Source organism: Capricornis sumatraensis, chromosome 6 (genome assembly GCF_032405125.1).
Source record: "Capricornis sumatraensis isolate serow.1 chromosome 6, serow.2, whole genome shotgun sequence".
NCBI lineage: Eukaryota > Metazoa > Chordata > Mammalia > Artiodactyla > Bovidae > Capricornis > Capricornis sumatraensis.
In genome coordinates, this window is record NC_091074.1 from 88,095,388 (window position 1) to 88,116,535 (window position 21,148).

Below are 21,148 nucleotides of genomic sequence, written 5' to 3' on the forward strand. Positions count from 1 at the left end.
CAACTTCTCCCATTCTGTGGGTTGTCTTTTCATTTTATGGTTTCCTTTGCTGTGCAGATGCTCTTACATTTAAATAGGTCCTGTTTATTTTTGTTTTTATTTTTCATTATTCTAGGAAGGATCACTTCAGTTCAGTCACTCAGTCATGTCTCACTCTTTGCAACCTCATGAATCGCAGAACGGCAGGCCTCCCTGCCCATCAACTTCCGGAGTCCACCAAAACCCATATCCATTGAGTCGGTGATGCCATCCAACCATCTCATCCTCTGTCATCCCCTTCTCCTCCTGCTCTCAATCTTTCCCAGCATCAGGGTCTTTTCAAATAAGTCAGCTCTTCACATCAAGTGGCCAAAGTATTGGAGTTTCAGCTTCAAAATCACTCCTTCCAATGAACATCCAGGACTGATCTCTGTTAGGATGGACAGGTTGGATCTCCTTGCAGTCCAAGGGACTCTCAAGAGTCTTCTCCAACACCACAGTTCAAAAGCATCAATTCTTCGGCACTCAGCTTTCTTTATAGTCCAACTCTCACATCCATACATGACTACTGAAAAAATCATAGCCTTGACTAGACGGACCTTTGTTGACAAAGTAACGTCTCTGCTTTTCAATATGCTATTTAGGTTGGTCATAACTTCCCTTCCAAGGAATAAGCGCCTTTTAATTTCATGGCTGCAATCACCATCTGCAGTGATTCTGGAGCCCAGAAAAATAAAGTCAGCCACTGTTTCCACTGTTTTCCCATCCATTTTCCATGAAGTGCTGAGACCAGATGCCATGACTTAGTTTTCCGAATGTTGAATTTTAAGCCAACTTTTTCACTCTCCTCTTTCACTTTCATCAAGAGGCTCTTTAGTTCTTCTTCACTTTCTGCCCTAAGGATGGTGTCATCTGCATACCTGAGGTAATTGATATTTCTCCCAGCAAACTTGGTTCCAGCTTGTGCTTCCTCCAGCCCAGTGTTTCTCATGATGTACTCTGCATATAAGTTAAATAAGCAGGGTGACAATATACAGCCTTGACATACTCTTTTCCTATTTGGAACCAGTCTGGTGTTCCATGTCCAGTTCTAACTCTTGCTCCTTGACCTGCATACAGATTTCTCAGCAGGCAGGTCAGGTGGTCTAGTATTCCCATCTCTTGAAGAATTTTCCACAGGTTACTGTGATCAACACAGTCAAAGGCTTTGGCATAGTCAATAAAGCAGAAATAGATGTTTTTCTGGAACTCTCTTGCTTTTTCCGTGATCCAGCAGATGTTGGCAATTTGATCTCTGGTTCCTCTGCCTTTCCTAAATCCAGCTTGAACATCTGGAAGTTCACGGTTCACATATTGCTGAAGCCATTGGAGAATTTTGAGCATGACTTTACTAGCGTGTGAGATGAGTGCAATTGTGCGGTAGTTTGAGCATTCTTTGGCATTGCCTTTCTTTGGGATTGGGATAAAAACTTTTTCAGTCCTGTGGCCACTGCTGAGTTTTCCAAATTTGCTGGCATATTGAGTGCAGCACTTTCACAGCATCATCTTCCAAGATTTGAAATAACTCAACTGGAATTCCATCACCTCCACTAGCTTTGTTCATAGTGATGCTTCCTAAGGCCCACTTGACTTCACATTCCAGAATGTCTGGCTCTGGGTGAGTGATCACACCATCGTGATTATCTGGGTCATGAAGATCCTTTTTGTACAATTCTTCTGTGTATTCTTGCCACATCTTCTTATATCTTCTGCTTCTGTTAGGGTCACCTGTTCTAAAAGATACAAAATACCTACTATCTGATTCTGATTAGATCAAAAAGGATACTCCTTCTATGAGTGTTCTGTCTGTTTTCCTCTGTCCTGGCTATGTTTTCCTCTAGGAGTTTTACAATGTCTGGCCTTACATTTAGGTCTTTGATCCATTTCAAGTTTATTTTTGTGTATGGTGTTAGAGCTGTCCAGTTTTCCCAGCACCACTTCTCAGCCTTTTGGCTAAGATCAAGTGGTCTATAATTCTTTACTCTTTCCCTATTAAGTTACTACATCCCTTTTATCTCTTGACTGGACCCAGACTGATACATACCAACAATTTTTTAAGCTATTTAGTATGCCACAGTAAATAAATCATGCCTGCTTAAGTCATATCAAGTGGATTCTGTTCTGTACAATTGAGTCTTCTCTTTTGATAAAGAATTTTTTGCTAAGGGATAGGGGATCATACAATACTCATGACATCATTATTTTAATTGGGAAGTGATACTGATTATGAATGGCTACTAAAGATTATATTTCTAAGCCTGCCAATTATATACTTCAATTGTAATATTAAAGTACTATCTTTCCTGTAAGGCCTAACTACTATTTTGAAAACTTAGTCTACAGTGAGATACCACTTCACACCTACTAGAATGTCAATAATAAAGAACACAGATTAATGACAAGTGTTAACAAGGATATGGAGAGACTAGAACTCTCATACACTGCAGATGAGAATGTAAAACAGTAACAGCTGCTTTGAAAACAATCTAGCAGTTCCTCAAAAAGCTAAACATAAAGTGGCCGTAATGACTCGGTCATTCCATCTTTGGGTACATACAAAAAAATGAAACTACATCCATACAAAAACCTGTACACAAATGTTCATGGCAGCATTATTCACTAAAAAAAAAAAATAGGAAAGGAAAGGAAACAACCCAATGTCCTGATGGAAAAATAAAATGTGGTATATCTGCAGAATGTAACATTATTCAGTGACAAAAAGAAACAAAGTACTTCTATGTGCCACCTGAATGAATCTTGAAAATATTTATGTTAAGTGGAAGAAGCCAGTCAAGAAAGATCACGTAATTATATGATTCAATTTGTATGAAATATTTAGGATAGGTAAATCTACAGAGACAAAGTAGATTAGTGGTCATCCAGGACTATGAGAAATGGAGAGAGGTGTGTAGGAAATGGCTAAAAGGGTGTGGGAGCTTTTTTGGGGGGTAAAAAAATGTTCTAAAATTGACAGTGGTAATAGTTTCATAATTCTGTTAATGTTTTAAAATTCACTGAATTGCATAATTTAACTGGTGAAATTGTATGGTAAGTGAGTTATATCTCAATAAAACTGTTATATTAATAAAATAACTAAATTAATAATTAATAAAAATTAATTATAATAAAAACTTAATCCCTGCAGGTACTTTCATAATTCAACCATTCCTAAATTAGGGTTAGGGATTTACACTCTCTATACCTCAGTGCCTGCATCCCATGATGGAATACGATCTCCTTTACACTAAAGCAAAACTATAGACCCACCTGGCTCTAGGAGAGATGTATTCTGAGTATACCCAAAAGAAGTCTAGGGGAGAGGTGGGAAGCTTCACAATGCTGTCACATAAAAATCCACAGTACATAACTCCCTAAATTGGGGCAAGTGTCTGCACAAGTTGATTTTTATATATTTAAATGTGGCTTACACTAGAATTAAATGTGGGAATCCAGCCTCAGCAGAAAATCATACAAGCAAGATAAACTTGCTCAAGATAGCCCACACAGAAAGAAAAGCAAACAAGTTTGCATATGATAGCTCAATAAATACACACAGAGATTTGGATCTTCTGAATTTTTGAGATTTTCCTGATCTTTTGTTCTCAGCTAGAACTAGTTCCAGAGCCTAAAGAATCTAAAACCTGAAGCCCTCAGTTCCCACTGGCTTAAGCCTGGAATCAAGCCAAGTCAGCCAACCAAGTGCACATCAGCCAAGTCAATAGGCATGTGCACACACACATCAGAAGTTCATACACATAAACTGTCTTCATTTTCATTCCACAAACATGCCACAAAAGAAATTCTGACACACAGCAAAGGTAAAGTTGTACATTCTAATTATATAAATACTTCAATACACATGGTTTTAAATTTATTTCAAGTCAAACTGCTAAAAAAAGAAAAATGCCAAGAACCATATACTGTTCACACTTCAAAGCCCCATCTAAATCTTTTAAAAACAATCTGAGGAAATATGATCCCTTTGACTTCCCTTGCTTAAACAACTTGCTCCAGTTCCCATTCAACCAGAACAACATCATTATTTTACTCCCCTGTTTACTAAAGGGACTCCCCACAAGATATCATTAGACAAATAGTTTCCACTATTTAAAACATTTGAGAATTAAAAAAAAAAAAAAACACTCGAGAAACACTGCTCTAATTAACAGTGATAACCTTTGCTGTTAAATACCAGATAGTCGTTCTTGTTGAAAAGGTTGTGGGCAGCAGGAAAGGACTACCGTTAAAGAAGATCTGAGTAGCTGGTCTACTATGGGGAATGGGAAAACAAGTATGCTGCAAATGCATTATCTTTTTTCAGCGCTAATTATTTCATCATCTGAAAGGAAGAAATCACTTTTCAAGAACTTAAGTGAACTACTACTGTTCTCCCACACCAGTTATGTCAATGTGATGGAAAACTGCAAATCATGATTATTTAATAAGATCACCAAAACTATGATCATACCCCTTTCCCTTATTAAAGGAAAAAGAAACTTTAAAGGAAGAAGGTAAATATTATCTGCTGTTTAAAGGATAGAAAAGTAATATGCCCAGCATTAGAAAGATAGATTACTACCATTTAAATTAAGAGACAAACATATACACTGGACATGGCGTGTGTATGTTCAGTTCAGTAGCTCAGTCGTGTCTTGACTCTCTGCAACCTCATGGACTGCAGCACACCAAGCTTCCCTGTTCATCACCAACTCCCCGAGCTTGCTCAAACTCATGTCCATCTGTGTATGTTAACCTACTCTAAATAACAATATTGAGGTATACATTTTCATTTGGTTACCTTAAACATATGACATTTGATGATTAGCTTGTTGATGTTTTAACCTGTGGATAACAGTAAACTTATAAAAAGGTTATACCTTTTACCTTTCTTCATTATGCATCTTCTTTAAAAATACAAGATTTTGGATGTTTCACACACTACTCCACAAAAGATGCTCTGACACTTACAAAGGTCTAATTTGTTCTGCTATATGATGTTTTAATTATAACGCAAATAATAGGGTGTTATTGTTGGAGAAACAGAATCCCACTACACTTCAATTAAATTAAATAGTTTGCTTAATATTTAAAATAACTCTTCTCTCAATACTGATTCCAACTGATTAGTTTTAGACTTAAGTGAAGTGAAGTCGCTCAGTTGTGTCCGACTCTTTGTGACCCCATGGACTATAGCCTACCAGGCTCTAAGGAGCCTCTCAGTCCATGAAATTTTCCAGGCAAGAGTACTGAAGTAGGTTCCCATTTCCTTCTCCAGGGGATCTTCCCAACCCCAGGGATCGAACCTGGGTCTCCCGCACTGCAGGCAGACACTTTACCATCTGAGCCACCAAGGAAGCCTTCAACTTTTGTTTAGACTTAAGCAAGTGCCAAAATTCCTAAGTCCATATAGGTGAGGAATGAAATTAAAATTCTTACCTTGAAACACACATTTTCCTTGCCTCTAACCTATGACTCTAACCCATTAAAATGGTTTAAGTTTTGTTTGTTTCTTCCTGTTTGTTTGCTTAAGGAAAGTACCACAGCTCTAAGTCATCTCCCATTAACATCAAAATAGGAATCAAAATACACAGGACATGAGGGACTCAAAAAGTTATAAGACATCAGAAACAGATGTTTCTTTTGTCTTCTGGACTCTGTGGGAGAGGAAGAGGGTGGGATGATTTGGGAGAATGGCATTGAAACATGTATAATACCATATAAGAAACCAATCGCCAGTCCAGGTTAGATGCAGGATATAGGATACTTGGGGCTGGTGCACTGGGATGACCCAGACAGATGGTTTGCGGAGGGAGGTAGGAGGGGGGTTCAGGATGGGGAACACGTGTACACCCGTGGCAGATTCATGTTGATGTATGGCAAAACCAACACAGTATTGTAAAGTAATTAGCCTCCAATTAAAATAAATAAATTTAAATTTAAAAAAAGAAACAAACAGTAAAATGACAGAAGTTCCTCCTTATGAACAATTACTTTAAATGTAAATAAATTAAACTCTCCACTCAAAAGGCAGAAATTAGTAAAAATGGATTCTAAAAACATGATCCAGGAATTTCCCTGGAGGTCCTGTGGTTAAGACTCTGCACCCGCACTGCAGGTGGCACAGGGATGATCCCTGGTCAGGGAACTAAGATCCCACATGACACGCGGTGCAGCCAAAAAGTTTTAAAAATAAATAAATAAAAATGAAAATAAAAACAAGATCCAACTATACGTCCTCTACAAGAGACTTACTTTAGCTACAAAGGAAAAAATAGGTGGAAAGTAAAAGGATGGAAAAAGATATGCACGCAAATAGTAACTAAATCAATCAATTCAGTCACTCAGTCGTGTCCGACTCTTTGCGATCCCATGAACCGCAGCACACCAGGCCTCCCTGTCCATCACCAACTCCCGGAGTTCACTCAAACTCATGTCCATTGAGTCGGTGATGCCATCCAATCATCTCATCCTCTGTCATCCCCTTCTCCTCCTGCCTTCAATCTTTTCCAGCATCAGGGTCTTTTCAAATGAGTCAGCTCTTTGCATCAGGTGGCCAAAGTATTGGAGTTTCAGCTTCAAAATCAGTCCTTCCAATGAACACCCAGGACTGATCTCCTTTAGGATGGACTGGTTGGATCTCCTTGCAGTCCAAGGGACTCTCGAGAGTCTTCTCCAACACCACAATTCAAAAGCATCAATCCTTCTGTGCTCAGCTTTCTTTATAGTCTAACTCTCACATCCATACATGACCACTGGAAAAACCATAGCCTTGACTAGACAGACCTTTGTTGGCAAAGTAATGCCTCTGCTTTTGAATATGCTGTCTAGGTTGGTCATAACTTCCCTTCCAAGGAGTAAGCATCTTTTAATTTCATAGCTGCAATCACCATCTGCAGTGGTTCTGGAGCCCAGAAAAATAAAGTCAGCCACTGTTTCCAGTTTCCCCATCTATTTGCCATGAAGTGATGGGACCAGATGTCATGATCTTAGTTTTCTGAATGTTGAGCTTTAAGCCAGCTTTTTCACCCTCCTTTTTCACTTTCATCAAGAAGCTTTTTAGCTCCTCTTCACTTTCTGCCATAAGGGTGGTGTCATCTGCATATCTCAGGTTATTGATATTTCTCCTGGCAATCTTGAATCCAGCTTGTGCTTCTTCCAGCCCAGCGTTTCTCGTGATGTACTCTGCATATAAGTTAAATAAGCAGGGTGACAATATACAGCCTTGACGTACTCCTTTTCCTATTTGGAACCAGTCTGTTGTCCCATGTCCAGTTCTAACTGTTGCTTCCTGACCTGCATACACGTTTCTCAAGAGGCAGGTCAGGTGTTCTGGTATTCCCATCTCTTGAAGAATTTTCCACAGTTTCTTGTGATCCACACAGTCAAAGGCTTTGGCATAGTCAATAAAGCAGAAATAGATGTTTTTCTGGAACTCTCTTGCTTTTTCCATGATCCAGCGGATGTTGGCAATTTGACCTCTGGTTCCTCTGCCTTTTCTAACACCAGCTTGAACATCTGGAAGTTTACGGTTCATGTATTGCTGAAGCCTGGCTTGGAGACTTTTGAGCATTACTTTACTAGCGTGTGAGATGAGTGCAATTGTGCAGTAGTTTGAGCATTCTTTGGCATTGCCTTTCTTTCGGATTGGAATGAAAACTAGTAACTAAAAGGGAGGCTCTACTAATATGAATGGTAACTAAAAGGATGGCTCTACTAATACGAAACAAAATAGACTTTAAATCAAAAATGGTTACAAGAGACAAAGAAGAACACTATATATTAAGAAAAGGAACAAAAGAGCAAGAAGATATAACAATTATAAACACTCTTGCACCTAATAACAGACCACCAAAGCAAATGAAGCAAAAACTCATAGAATTATCTATCAGTTCAGTTCAGTTCAGTCGTTCAGTTGTGTCCGACTCTTTGCGACCCCATGAATCGCAGCACGCCAGGCCTCCCTGTCCATCACCAACTCCCGGAGTTCACTCAGACTCTCGTCCATCGAGTCAGTGATGCCATCCAGCCATCTCATCCTCTGTCGTCCCCTTCTCCTCCTGCCCCCAATCCCTCCCAGCATCAGAGTCTTTTCCAATGAGTCAATTCTTCGCATGAGGTGGCCAAAGTACTGGAGTTTCAGCTTTAGCATCATTCCTATCTATAATAGTTGGCAATTTCAATACCCTACTCTCAAAAATGGATAGAACAACCAGACATAAGATAAGAAAACTGAGGACTTGATAAACACAATAAACATAGACAACTAGACATAACAGAAAAATATAGTACATTCTACCTAACAACAGATAAATTCTTCTCAAGTGCAAACAAGACATTCTCCAAAATAACCATATGTCAGGCCATAAATTAAGTCTCAATAGATTTTAAAAGACAGATAATCATACAAAGTATTTCTTCCAACTACAACAGAATGAGTTTAGAAATCAGTAAGAGAAGAAAAACTAGAAAATTCACAAATTTGTGGAAATTAAACACTACATTCTTTTTTTAATATTTACTTATTTATTTGCCTGTGTCAGGTCTTAGTTGCAGCAGGTGTGGTATGCAGGCTCAGCAATTTTGGCACACAGGCATGTGAGATCTTAGTTCCCCCACCAGGGACAGAACGCGCGTCCCCTGCACTGGAAGGCGGATTCCCAACCACTACACCACCAGGGAAGCCCCAGGAATAAACCCTTAAACAACCAAAGGGTCAAAGTAGAAATCACAAGGGAAATTAGAAATATTCAAGAAACAAATGAGAACAAAAACACAACATATCAAAATTTATTAGATACAGCGAAAGGAGTGCTAAGGGGGGAATTTATAAAATTATAAAAAATAAGAAAGACTTCAGGAACAACTTAAGTTTATAATTTAAGGAACTAGAAAAAGCAGAAATCCAAAACCAGCAAAAGAAAGAAAAGAATAAAGATGAGGGCACAGATAAATGAAATAGTGAATAGAGGAAAATCAACGAAAAAAAAAGTTGATCTTCAAAAGATTAACGAAATTCACAAAACTTTAGCAAGATTAATTAAGAAAAAAGGAGCAAGTTACTAATCACAAAGTGGAAACATTACTGATCCTACAGAAACAAAATGGATTTAATGAGAGTACTACGACCAATTGTGCACCAATAAAGTGGATAACCTAGGTAAAATCAACAAATTTCTAGAAACCAACTGAGTCACAAAGAAAGAGAAAATTTGAATGGGCACATAAATATTAAGGAGATTGAATTAGTAATCAAAAACCTCCCAACAAAGAAAAGCCCCAGACCCGATGGCTTCATTAGTGAACTGTACCAAACATTTAAAGAACATCAATGCTTCTCAAATCCTTCCCAAAGAGCTGAAGTGGAGGGTATCCTTTCTAACTCATTCTATGAGGCCAGTATCACCCTGATAACACAGTCACAAAAAGACATTACAACAAAACTACAGACCAATATTCCTATTGAACACTGATTCAAAAATCCCCAACAGAACACCAACAAACTGAATTAAGCAGCAAAAATGCAAATCAAAGTCATAATGACGTATCATCTCACACCCATCAGGATAGCTACTATGCAAAAAAGCAAAAAATCCAACCACAGAAAATAACTGTTGATAAGGATGTAAACAAATTTGAACCTCTGTATAATGTCGGTGTTGCTGTGAATGTAAAATGATGCAGCTGCTATGGAAACAACATGGTCAGTCCTCAAAAAAATTTAAAATTACCATATGAGCCAACAATTCCACTTCTGTGTATGTAACTAAAAGAATTAAAAGCAGAGTCTCAAAGAAATATTTGCACACCCAAATACACAGCAGCAACATTCTTCACAATAGACAAAAGGTAGAAGCAACCCAAGGATCCACTGATGAACAAATAAACAAAATATGATAAATACATACAGTAGAACGTTAGTCAGTGACGAAAAGAAAGGAAATTCTGACAGATACCACAGTGTAGCTGAATTTTGAAGACACATGCTAAAAGAAATAAGCCAATCACAAAAGAGCAAATACAGTATGATTCCACTCATATAAGGTACACAGAGTAGTCAAATTCACAGAGAGAAAAAGCAGAATGCCGGCTGCCAGGGGAAGGTGGGAGGGGAAAAATGGGCAGTTTATAACTTAATGGATGCAATTAAGTATTGCATGATGGAAAGTTCTAGAAATGGATGGTGGTAATGGATGGACAACAATGTGAATGTACTTAATGCCGTGGAAAGAAAGAAAGTGAAGTCGCTCAGTCGTGTCCGACTCTCTGCGACCCCATGGACTGTAGCCTACCAGGCTCCTCTGTTCATGGGATTTTCCAGACAACAGTACTGGAGTGGATTGCTATTTCCTTCTCCAGGGGATCTTCCCAAACCAGGGATCAAACCCGGGTCTCCCACATTGTAGACAGACGCTTTACCATCTGAGCCACTAGGGAAGTCGGAACTGTATACTTAATATGGTAAAAATGCTAAACTTTATATGTATTTTACCATAGTTTTTAATAATACATTTTTATTTCAAAATAGGGACCAAACACATGAGTGAGTCAATAATGTTAAAAATTGGAAAAAATAAATTTCAAATGTAAACACAAAATTAAAACTGATGAGATGAAATTAACAAATGAAAGAGATATTCTCAAGGCAAAGGGAAAAAAAATCCCAGAAGTCTTTGTAGCAGCTTCAAAGATCTTGTGAAATTCAAATCTTTTCACTCTGTAAATTAGGAGAGAAGCTCTTCAGGGAGGTTAGCTATCTTACATTCACCATCGGTCAGTTCTGCCTACATGCAACAAGAAGCTGTTAATTAATAAATCCCGAGAGTTTTTGGCAAAATAGGATTCTTTTTAATTCATTAAACTCTATTATATGTAGGTAGTGTTCCTATTATTATTCTACCATAAATTTGTCTTTGACATTATTATTCCCAACGTAATCTATACCCTTATAATCGTAACTGTAAATCATTCTCCCCACAGAGAAGATGAGAGGCAAAGACAGCAAGTACCTCTCATCTCCTTAGGACTGTTCATCCTCAGCATGAATTAAATGAGAAATGAAAGGAGATTAAGAAGGAAGCTAAGTGGTCTTTTTTTTTTCCAGCTTATGAACTAGATGTCAAGCGAGCTTTCCATACTGTGCCCTCACTATATTTGTCTAATAAGTAAAACAAAAAAAAAAAATTAGATTTGAATATTTATGTGGAAATGTAGTACCAAATCTTTATTTTTAGACAATGTAATTTCAGAACACTAATAATATAGTTCCCTTGTATCAGCGCTTGACTAAAATGCTAAGAAACCTTTCAACTTTCTGTGAATAACCTTTCAGTTCAGTTCAGCTGTGTGTGACTCTTTGCGACCCCATGAATCACAGCACACCAGGCCTCCTGTCCATCACCAACTCCCGGAGTTCATCCAAACTCATGTGCATTGAATCAGTGATGACATCCAGCCATCTCATCTTCTGCCGTCCCCTTCTCCTCCTGCCCCAGTCCCTCCCAGCATCAGGGTCTTTTCCAATGAGTCAACTCTTTGCGTGAGGTGGCCAAAGTATTGGAGTTTCAGCCTGAGCATCAGTCCTTCCAATGAACACCCAAGACTGATCTCCTTTAGGATGGACTGGTTGGATCTGCTTGAAGTCCAAGGGACTCTCAAGAGTCTTCTCCAACATCACAGTTCAAAAGCATCAATTCTTGGGCCCTCAGCTTTCTTTATAGTCCAACTCTCACATCCATACATGACTACTAGAAAAATCATAGCTTTGACTAGTCGGACCTTTGTTGGCTAAGTAATGTCTCTGCTTTTTAATATGCTATCTAGGTTGGTCATAACTTTCCTCCCAAGGAGTAAGCATCTTTTAATTTCATGGCTGCAGTTACCATCTGCAGTGATTTTGGAGCATGGAAAAATAAAGTCAGCCACTGTTTCCACTGTTTCCCCATCTATTTGCCATGAAGTGATAGGACCGGATGCCATGATCTTAGTTTTCTGAAATTTGAGCTTTAAGCCAACTTCTTCACTCTCCTCTTTCATGTTCATCAAGAGGCTCTTTAGTTTCTCTTCACTTTCTGCTATAAGGGTGGTGTCATCTGCATATCTGAGGTTATTGAGAGCTTAAGCTAGCATTTTTCATTATACCATCTTAACTTAAAAGAATGTCTTAGGTATTTTGGCAGAGGTTTGCTCAGAAATGAAGGACGTCTTCTTGTCACTTTAGGAAACAACTGCGAATCTTATTTTTGCCAATGATAAAATTTGAACTTTCAAGCAAAAATCAGATTTCTGGAAACCTCATTTCCATCATCATGTCACAACAGGGACAGCTTCCCCATAACTTGTTTCTGATAGAATGGGTGATATTAACAAATGTGATATTTTAATAGCTTATAATGAAAAGTAACTTACTGAACCAATATTGACAAATGACCAAGGCATGATGTTATACAGTCAGACATAGGCATATGATCCACTCTATGTTCAAACCAATGGATTTTAACATAACATTATTAAGAAGTCTACTGAACGATTTCAGATTCTAGACTGCAAATGTCAGGGAGGAGGAAAACTTTCCTTTACTCTTCCAGGTTCTTCTGGTTGGTCTAAAAATTAAACTGGCACAAGACAGATTAACAAGAGAAAATCAAATTTAATTTCATATGTATGGGAATTCCATACATAAGGTGGGCCAGACACCCTACACACATGAGAGATTCAAAGATAGAAAGGTAAAATGTGGTGTAAATGTCACTCTAAACTACAGGATGGGATAGGGGCCTGGGGCTTAGAAGAACAGGAGGATCATTCACAGGACAATAAGCAGCAGAGCAGACGTTTCACAATGGGGCCACTAGGATAAAATTTATCTCTGGTAATAACTTTCTTTCTGAGAAAAATCCCCAATTTAAATTCTTCTAGGTGGTTAAAAGCGGGCAGTAGTTTCTCTTGAACCCATAGGGTCTCATCTGCTCAAAATAATCAACCATGCAAATGTGGCAAATTTCAAGAAGGTTCATTTCAAACTCCTACATAATTTGCTAAAAACTGTTATATGCTGAGTCTTGATGTAGTTAACAACCAAATATACCGCTTTCCACGGGGCTCAGTGGTAAAAATTCCACCAGACAACACAGGAGACACAGGAGTCACTGGTTCTGCCGGTTCAATCCCTGGGTCAGGAAGATCCCCTGCAAGAAAAAATGGCAGCCCACTCTTGCCTAGGCAATCCCATGGACTGAGCAGCCTGGAGGGCTACAATCTTGGGGGATGCAAAGAGCTGGGCACAACTGAGTGACTGAGCGTGCGCACACATGTACACATACACACACACACCAACAAAATATATCCATAATTCCTTGGAGGCTATCAAAATATCCCTCCCTTTTTCAACCATTAACTGTGTGAGGCTGAATTTCTCTCTGTATACATACTTCAACCCAAACAACATACTGCAATAGACTGAATGTAAAAGCAAATACAAGAATCCTGCTATTTCTATTAAACCAGACTTTAGAGATTTACAAAAATCTAAAATGCCAGTGTTCTCACTCCTTCGTTCTTAAAAAGGTCATCTTTTACTAAAAGAAAAAAAAGTTTATATTAACATGTAATGGGTTTATACACTCATTCTAAGTGAATTAATAAAAAGTTAATCTCTGCTTTAATTTATAAAATAATACAGACAAGTATAAGACACAAAAGCTCTCTGTGTGCTCAATACTTCTTTTAAGACTATAAAAGAGTCCTGAGACAAAACATTTGAAAACACCTGATTTAAAGAACAGTATCAGATCCCTGCAAAACAAAAGGAACCAGAAGTACTTTTTCTTTTATTATTTTTTTTCGTTTTCCTAAAAGACATTACATGAAAACTGAAAAGGGACACAATGGCAAATCAAAATTATTTGACTCCTTTTATGTAACATCAATAAGAATTTTAAAAAAAGAAAAGAATGCTTAGATCAAAGTGATTTTGTATATCCTGGAAACATAACGCAATATCTTGATCAGATACACACATAAATATATCCATTTGATAAATAACATTTTTGATAGCTGCATATGACAGTCAAAGAAACGCACAGTCACAAACTCAAAAACAGATGATTAAAATAGCAGCCGCCACCACTGTGAGGGAGACAATCCAAGGTCCTGTCAGAAGGGACAAACGGATACTTCAGCCACTCTCCAGCAGCATCTCAGGACGCCCAGCTCAGGGTCTAGCTGTTCTATTTTAAACTAAATTATATGCTTCCAAGACAGGACAGTAACACTAAGCTCTCAGCCCCAAAAGAGCAAATGGGTCTTAGTGGGATTAACCTGGAGTAACAGGACTCAATCAGCCCAAAGCCCCTTTTCGGCTATGAGATCCCCTGTGCTGAGGAAACACAGAAGCAATAATATTTACTGAGCATTTTCTATGTGCTAGGCACTGTGGGCTAAGCACTTAACATTCAAGATCATCTTAAGAGTATACACCATAATTATCCCCATTTTTGGAGTTGAGAAAACTGAAGCACAAAGAAGATAAATAACTTGCCCAAAGCAAAGGCAGGATTTAAATCCAGCCTGTCTGACTCTGAGGCCCAGCCCCTTAGCCACTACACTACAGTACACACAGGCAAGTAACCAACAATAATACATAAAGTTTAAAGTCAACGTCCACTGTTCATACTGCCAAAGAGACGCTTCCAATTTGCAGAGAGCCCTCTGACAGGTTCATCCATTACTCTGCGGGTGCTGTTCAACTTCCAAGTACCAGAGGACCTCAGGCAAGAGAAGTAGATTTTGGAAGGTAAAACTGTAGAGGACATTTTTCTTTAGTTCAAAATACAGAATATAAGTTAGATAATTTCACAAGTCTTGGACCTCTTTGCCTTCTGCAATTGAAGATAAAACCATTATTATATAAGAATCAACTAGACTATTCCAAAGAGAATAATGCCTCAATTCAAATCAATTGATAGAGCTTTATAAAAACTGCTTTTACAAAATTTCAAATTACACTATACATCTAAATGTTTTGCAATGTGGCTAATTACAAGGCTAGCTCTATGTTTATGCCTTTCATTTCAGTGTTCAGAGTGAGAATGCAGTTCCAAATACGTGTTGATGCAACTCAAGGCAGAGTTTTAAGGTCATTAAAAATGAACCTAGAACTTCACTGTAGAAATTAAATCAAGCAAAGTGGAAAGGGAAGCAGAATAAGTCAAGTTACAAATCAGCCTTAAGGATAAGGAATAAGGAGTGAATAAGCGCTATCTATCTCACAGTAATTACAGAAGAAAATACTTAGAGATATTTCAGAGTTTTTGTTTAGTTTTAACACTTGGCACACGTTTTAAAATATGTACCATACAAAGTGCCTTAAATAAACTACTATTTTTTCGGCCTACTGAACTGAAAACATTCCACAATATAATTACAGAAATAACTTTCTGGTTTTCTCAGGGATCAAAAAAAAAAAAAAAAAAAGATTTTATAAAACAAATTCAGAGGATAACAAAGAAAGAGATAACTCAATTTACATAAAGATTCCAAGAAATACATAAATGGTAAGTGAAAATGAGTGATCCAGCAGACTGTTAAAAGTCCTTTCTACCCACAAACTGTACGAACTACATCACAGACACTGCTACAAATGTATATCATAAACACTGTTACCATTTTGAATACCTGAAAGTAAGAAGAAAAACAAACCCACGCAGAATGAACATTGCCACAGAAAATTTCTACTGAGTCTTAAAACATATTAAGTCATCAGCAGTGCTAGACCTGCAGGCACTTGAGGAAGCTATCTTTAAAAAGAGAAACAAGCTTTATGTTATCAACATTCACAACGATGTGTAAAACTCTATTCTAAGATGGATAAATGCCCAGGAAAGGTAACTGACCGACTCAAACCTGCACTGGTACATTAAGAGACTTAAAGGCGCAGGAGGGTAACCACCGTGGAGCCCAGCAAGCCTTTGCGTGGGGTTGCAGGTGTCCCTGCACACTCGCATGAAAAACCCGCAACTCGGGAAGGAAGGCTGGAGGGAAACTCTGCACTGTCATCTAGGGCGATCTCCTTCATGTCCAAATCAAACCCACAAGGCGACAAGTTGTAAGCAGAGAACACACTTCGGGTCAAGTCAGCCACAGAAAGGAAGCAAGCTCGGCCATCGCCGTCGTCACACCACTACCCACCTTGAAGCCGGGTGCACTTAGGGGCTGAGAGCTGGGTAGGTGTGGAGGCAAGGCGCGCGCCCGGCCCTGCCCACCGCCCCTCCTCACCGCTCAGCTCTGCGCTGCACCGCGGTCACCGCCGAGAGAAAGGAACAGCAGGGCAGGGGGCCGCCTCTGCTCGGAGACCTCACCGGCTACCCTCTGCGAGGGCTGGAGAGGGGACGACCGAGTGACCATGGGTGGGGGCGGGGTGGGGCGTTTTCCAGAAATCGGCCAAAGCCCCCACCCATCAGGGATTCCCTTCAAGACCCGGTCCACCCCAGAAAGACACGGGTTACACAATCTGTCAGGTAAGGGGCCCAGAGGTAGCAGGGCGCAGACCGAGGAGGGCCGGGGGTCGCTCCTTCCTAGCTTCTCCCGCCCCCAAGACACCGCGGCCGGGGAGAGCGAAGTGGTGGCTGGCCGGCGGATTAGCCGCGGCCGAGGGGCTGCCGGCCAGGACGCGCGGACGGCGGCGGCGGCGGGGAGCTCACCGGCTCAGGATGGGGCGCTGGCAGGAACTAGGCAGAGCCGCAGCACCCGGCTCGGCGTCGGCAGCGCGAGCGGCTGCTCTCCCGACACACCGCGGATACCTAGTCGCCCGCCGCCGGGTGTTTTCATACAAACCCCGGTGGCAGGCGAGGAGGAGGAGGAGGTGGCAGTGGCGGCGGCAGTGGCGGCGGCGGCGGCGGCGGCGGCGGCGGCGGCGGCGGCGGAACCTGCCCGCATCCCAGGCAACGTCAGCGCGGCGCCCCGCCCACCGCACTCCTCAGCCCGCCGGCTCGCGCGCGCCGGGCGGGAGGGAGGGCGGGGTGCGCGTGTGCGCGGGCCGGGTGAGCGCGCTCCGCGGAGAGGGCGGGGTGAGCGCAGGCGGGAGCCCCGGCGGGGGCGCGTTAGGGAGCGCGCGTGAGAACGGAGGGAGCGCGCGCAGGGGGAGGACTAAGGGAGGGCGCGGGGGGGGCGGGGAGCGCGCGCGGGGGGGGCGGGGAGCGCGCGCAGCGGGGAGGGCGGGAAGCGCGCGCCGTTGTTTGGGGGCGGGGGAGACCCGGGTGGGATTTTGGAGCGGGTGCTGTTCGGGACGCCGGCTGTTGTACCCTGGAGCTGCTGCTCTACCCAACCAAAGGGGTCTCCGGGCGGCTGCCCACATCCCGAAAGTCACCTTCCTTTACGCTCCCAATTAGAGCCTCCGCTTTTTCCCAAAACTAAGCTGGAGCGCACCCCCACCCTCTTAGGAGGCTTCTGCGGCGCCGGACCAGCGGTTCTTAACTCTCGGACTTATGTGAGGTCGCATTGGACCCTGAGGACCGCGGTAAAATTTAGCCTTTTCCTGACCTCAAAGAGAGCTCAAGATAAGACGATAAAGGCAAACAGCTATCACATCTGAGCTCCCAGAAACAATGAAATTTCACCTTGTGGCAGTGCCTCCATAAATCAGGTATCTAGCTCTGCAACGAGCAAAATAGCGTGCTGATTTATTTTTTGCCTTTTTTGTAAACCTGCGTACATAAGTCTCAAAAATGGTAATGCTAAATTAGCCGGTGAAGGCAGAGATGGAATGTTTTATCTGAACCAAAGTAATGTGTCAGACAGATTAAAATACTGATACACTCTCTTCTGTTTTGACTGTATGTAAATATGCTATAATATATTCCTAATAAAGACTGACATTTACTTTCTTTCAAGAGCATGGATCATCTTTGCTGCTGTTTATAGTAGCTGGTAAGGAATGTAAAGTTGTTACAACCAGATAGGGAAATAAGTTGAGAGCTCTAAGGTTTTGTTTTGTTTTCTTATCATCCTGTTTAAAAGAAAGTAAGCAGGTGTGAAGGCCATTCAAAAGGTAATCCAAGGTACATCCTGCAATTTGCCCTTGGCAAGTGTCCTACTCAGATAAACAAGAGACTAACATTTTAACTAAATCCTGTAGTTTCCTTGACTGTGAGCACCAAAGGTAGGTTACAGTACTTTAAATAATTTTAAAACAATTACCACACCAAACCACCCAGCCTGAAAAGCATTATCTGAAAACACCTAATTACCTAAATATTTAACATTTCACAAAAATTAAATATATGTGACATACACAAAACTTTCTTCAAAGAACATCTTCTTCAATGAATTAACCTGCAATGTAAAATGGTATGGGCTTCTCCGTTGGCACTAGTGTTACCACTAGTAACAGAACGCACCTGCCAATGCAGGAGACATAAGAGACATGGGTTTGATCAATGAATGGGGACGATCCCCTGCAGGAGGGCTTGGCAACCCACTCCAGTATTCTCACCTGAAGCATCTCATGGACAGAGAAGCCTGGTAGGCTACAGTCCATGGGGTCACAAAGAGTCTGACATGCCTACAGTGACTTAGCATGCCCACTTAGCATGTACATACCTAAAAAGGTATAGATATAAATGTGAAAGTGTGTTTTGTGGAATTAGCATTCAACTTTAAAAAAATGTCATTCATATGGTTTAATGGGCACGAGACAGACCCAGTATATTAACCTACACAAGTAAGTAAAAAACAGAACCAGTCGCTGTTGGTGCCTCAGCTTTCTCAACACACCCTATTATGATATTAAAAAAGCTTGATGTTTGTAATTGTGATGTAGACCAGAGACTGACCATAAATCATATTCATTTAATAATACTATTCAAATCAGTCTAGCTCATGCCTTGTTGTTGTTGTTTAGTTGCTAAGTCATGTGCAACTCTTTGAGACCCCATGGATGTTATACCACCAGGCAAGAACACTGGGGTCGATTACCATTTCCTTCTCCAGAGGATTTTCCCGACTCAGGGATCCAACTCATGTCTTCTGCATTGGCAGGTGGATTCTTTACCACAGAGCCACCAGGGAAGTCCAGCCTATGTGTTGTAGTTATTCAATAAATGTTTGATTATTTTAACTTTGGACTAGACTGGGAGAGAAAGGTGAGCATGGAGCCCAACTATCTCAATCTCCCCTTTTGTTAATTTCCTTACCTCCATATCTTTATTAGAGAAACATACAAAGTGCAATAAACTTTATAATGAAACTGTATAGCCATAAGGTTTAGAATAATGGTACTTCTCTCAAAAGTGTAGTCATTTCCATTTGAAACCATGAATGTTAGATGCGCAAGCTCAGTTATGAAGTTTCTGACACATCCAGTCTTCTGGAGATACAACCTCAATCGCAGGGGTCCCCAACACACAGGTCTCAAACAGGTACCAGTGTGAGGCCTGTTAGGAACCGGGCCACACAGCAGGAAGTGAGTGTTAGGCAAGTGAGTGGAACTCCATCTACTGCTCCCCAGTGCTCCCCATCTCTGGCATTACCACCTGAACCTCTTCCCTTCCCACTCCCTCTCACCCCATTTGAGGGAAAATTGTCTTCCATGAGACCAATCCCTGGTACCAAAAAGGTTGGGGACTGTTTCTTTTTAGGATTGCAATAACTATACAATATCATTCAACAGTCATCAATTTATTGAGTACCTCCTATGTGCCAGATGCAATCCTCCTGAAATATTCTGTCAAGTTAAACAAATGATAACGCTCAACAAAAAAAAACAAAAGGTATTCTGTATCAAATTAAAAGGTTTCCCTACACATGGATATCACCAGATGGTCAAAACCCAAATCAGATTGATTATATTCTTTGCAGCCAAAGATGGAGAAGCTCTATACAGTCAGCAAAAAAAGAGACCAAGAGCTGACTGTGACTCAGACCATGAACTCCTTATTGCCAAAGTCAGACTTAAATTGAAGAAAACAGAGAAAACCACCAGACCATTCAGGTATGACCTAAATCAAATCCCTTACAATTATACAGTGGAAGTGAGAAATAGATTTAAGGAATTAGATCAAATAGACAGAGTGCCTGAAGAACTGTGGACGGAGGTTTGTGACATTGTACAAGAGGCAGGGATCAAGACCATCTCCAAGAAAAAGAAATGGAAAAAGTCAAAATGGTTGTCTGAGGAGGCCTTACAAAGAGCTGTGAAAAGAAGAGAGGTGAAAAGCAAAGAAGAAAAGGAAAGATACACCCATTTGAATGCAGAGTCCCAAAGAATAGCAAGGATATAAGAAAGCCTTCCTCAGGGATCAATGCAAAGAAATAGAGGGAAAAAATAGAATGGGAAAAATTAGGGATCTCTTCAAGAAAATTAGAGATAGCAAGAGAACATTTCATGCAAAGATGGGAACAATAAAGGACAAAAATGATATGGACCTAACAAGCAGAAGATATTAAGAAGAGGTGGCAAGAATACATGAAAAAACTATACAAAAAAGATCTTCACAACCCAGATAATCATGATAGTATGATCACTCACCTAGAGCCAGACATCTTGAAATGCAAAGTCAAGTGGGCCATAGGAAGCATCACTACAGACAAAGCTAGTGAAGGTGATGGAATTTCAGTTGAGCTATTTCAAATCCTAAAAGATGATGCTGTGAAAGTGCTGCATTCAGTATGCCAGCAAACTTGGAAAACTCAGCAGTGGCCACAGGACTGGAAAATGTCAGTTTTCATTCCAATCCCAAACAAAGACAATGCCAAAGAATGCTCAAACTACCACACAATTGCACTCATCTCACACACTAGTAAAGTAATACTCAAAATTCTCCAAGCCAGGCTTCAGCAATATGTGAACCATGAACTTCCAGATGTTCAAGCTGGATTTAGAAAAGGCAGAGGAACAAGAGATCAAATTGCCAGCATCTACTGGATCATGGAAAAAGCAAGAGAGTTCTAGAAAAACATCTGCTTCGCTTTATTGACTATGCCAAAGCTTTTGACTGTGTGTGTCACAACAAACTGTGGAAAATTCTGAAAGAGATGGGAATACCAGACCACCTAACCTGCCTCTTGAGAAATATGTATGCAGGTCAGGAAGCAACAGTTAGAACTGGACATAGAATAACAGACTGGTTCCAAATAG

The 21,148-nt window shown here is 40.5% G+C and overlaps 1 protein-coding gene across 1 annotated transcript in view; it reads right to left on the minus strand.

Moving 5' to 3' along the window:
- The window catches only part of AGTPBP1 (ATP/GTP binding carboxypeptidase 1), a 191,434-nt gene extending 174,484 nt beyond the window's left edge, over positions 1 to 16,950 (minus strand). Inside the window, 2 exon segments of the mRNA XM_068974119.1 lie at positions 16,716 to 16,783; positions 16,786 to 16,950. Of these exon segments, the coding sequence (XP_068830220.1) occupies positions 16,716 to 16,783; positions 16,786 to 16,950 (233 nt within the window).
- Between the last annotated feature and the right edge of the window lie 4,198 nt (positions 16,951 to 21,148).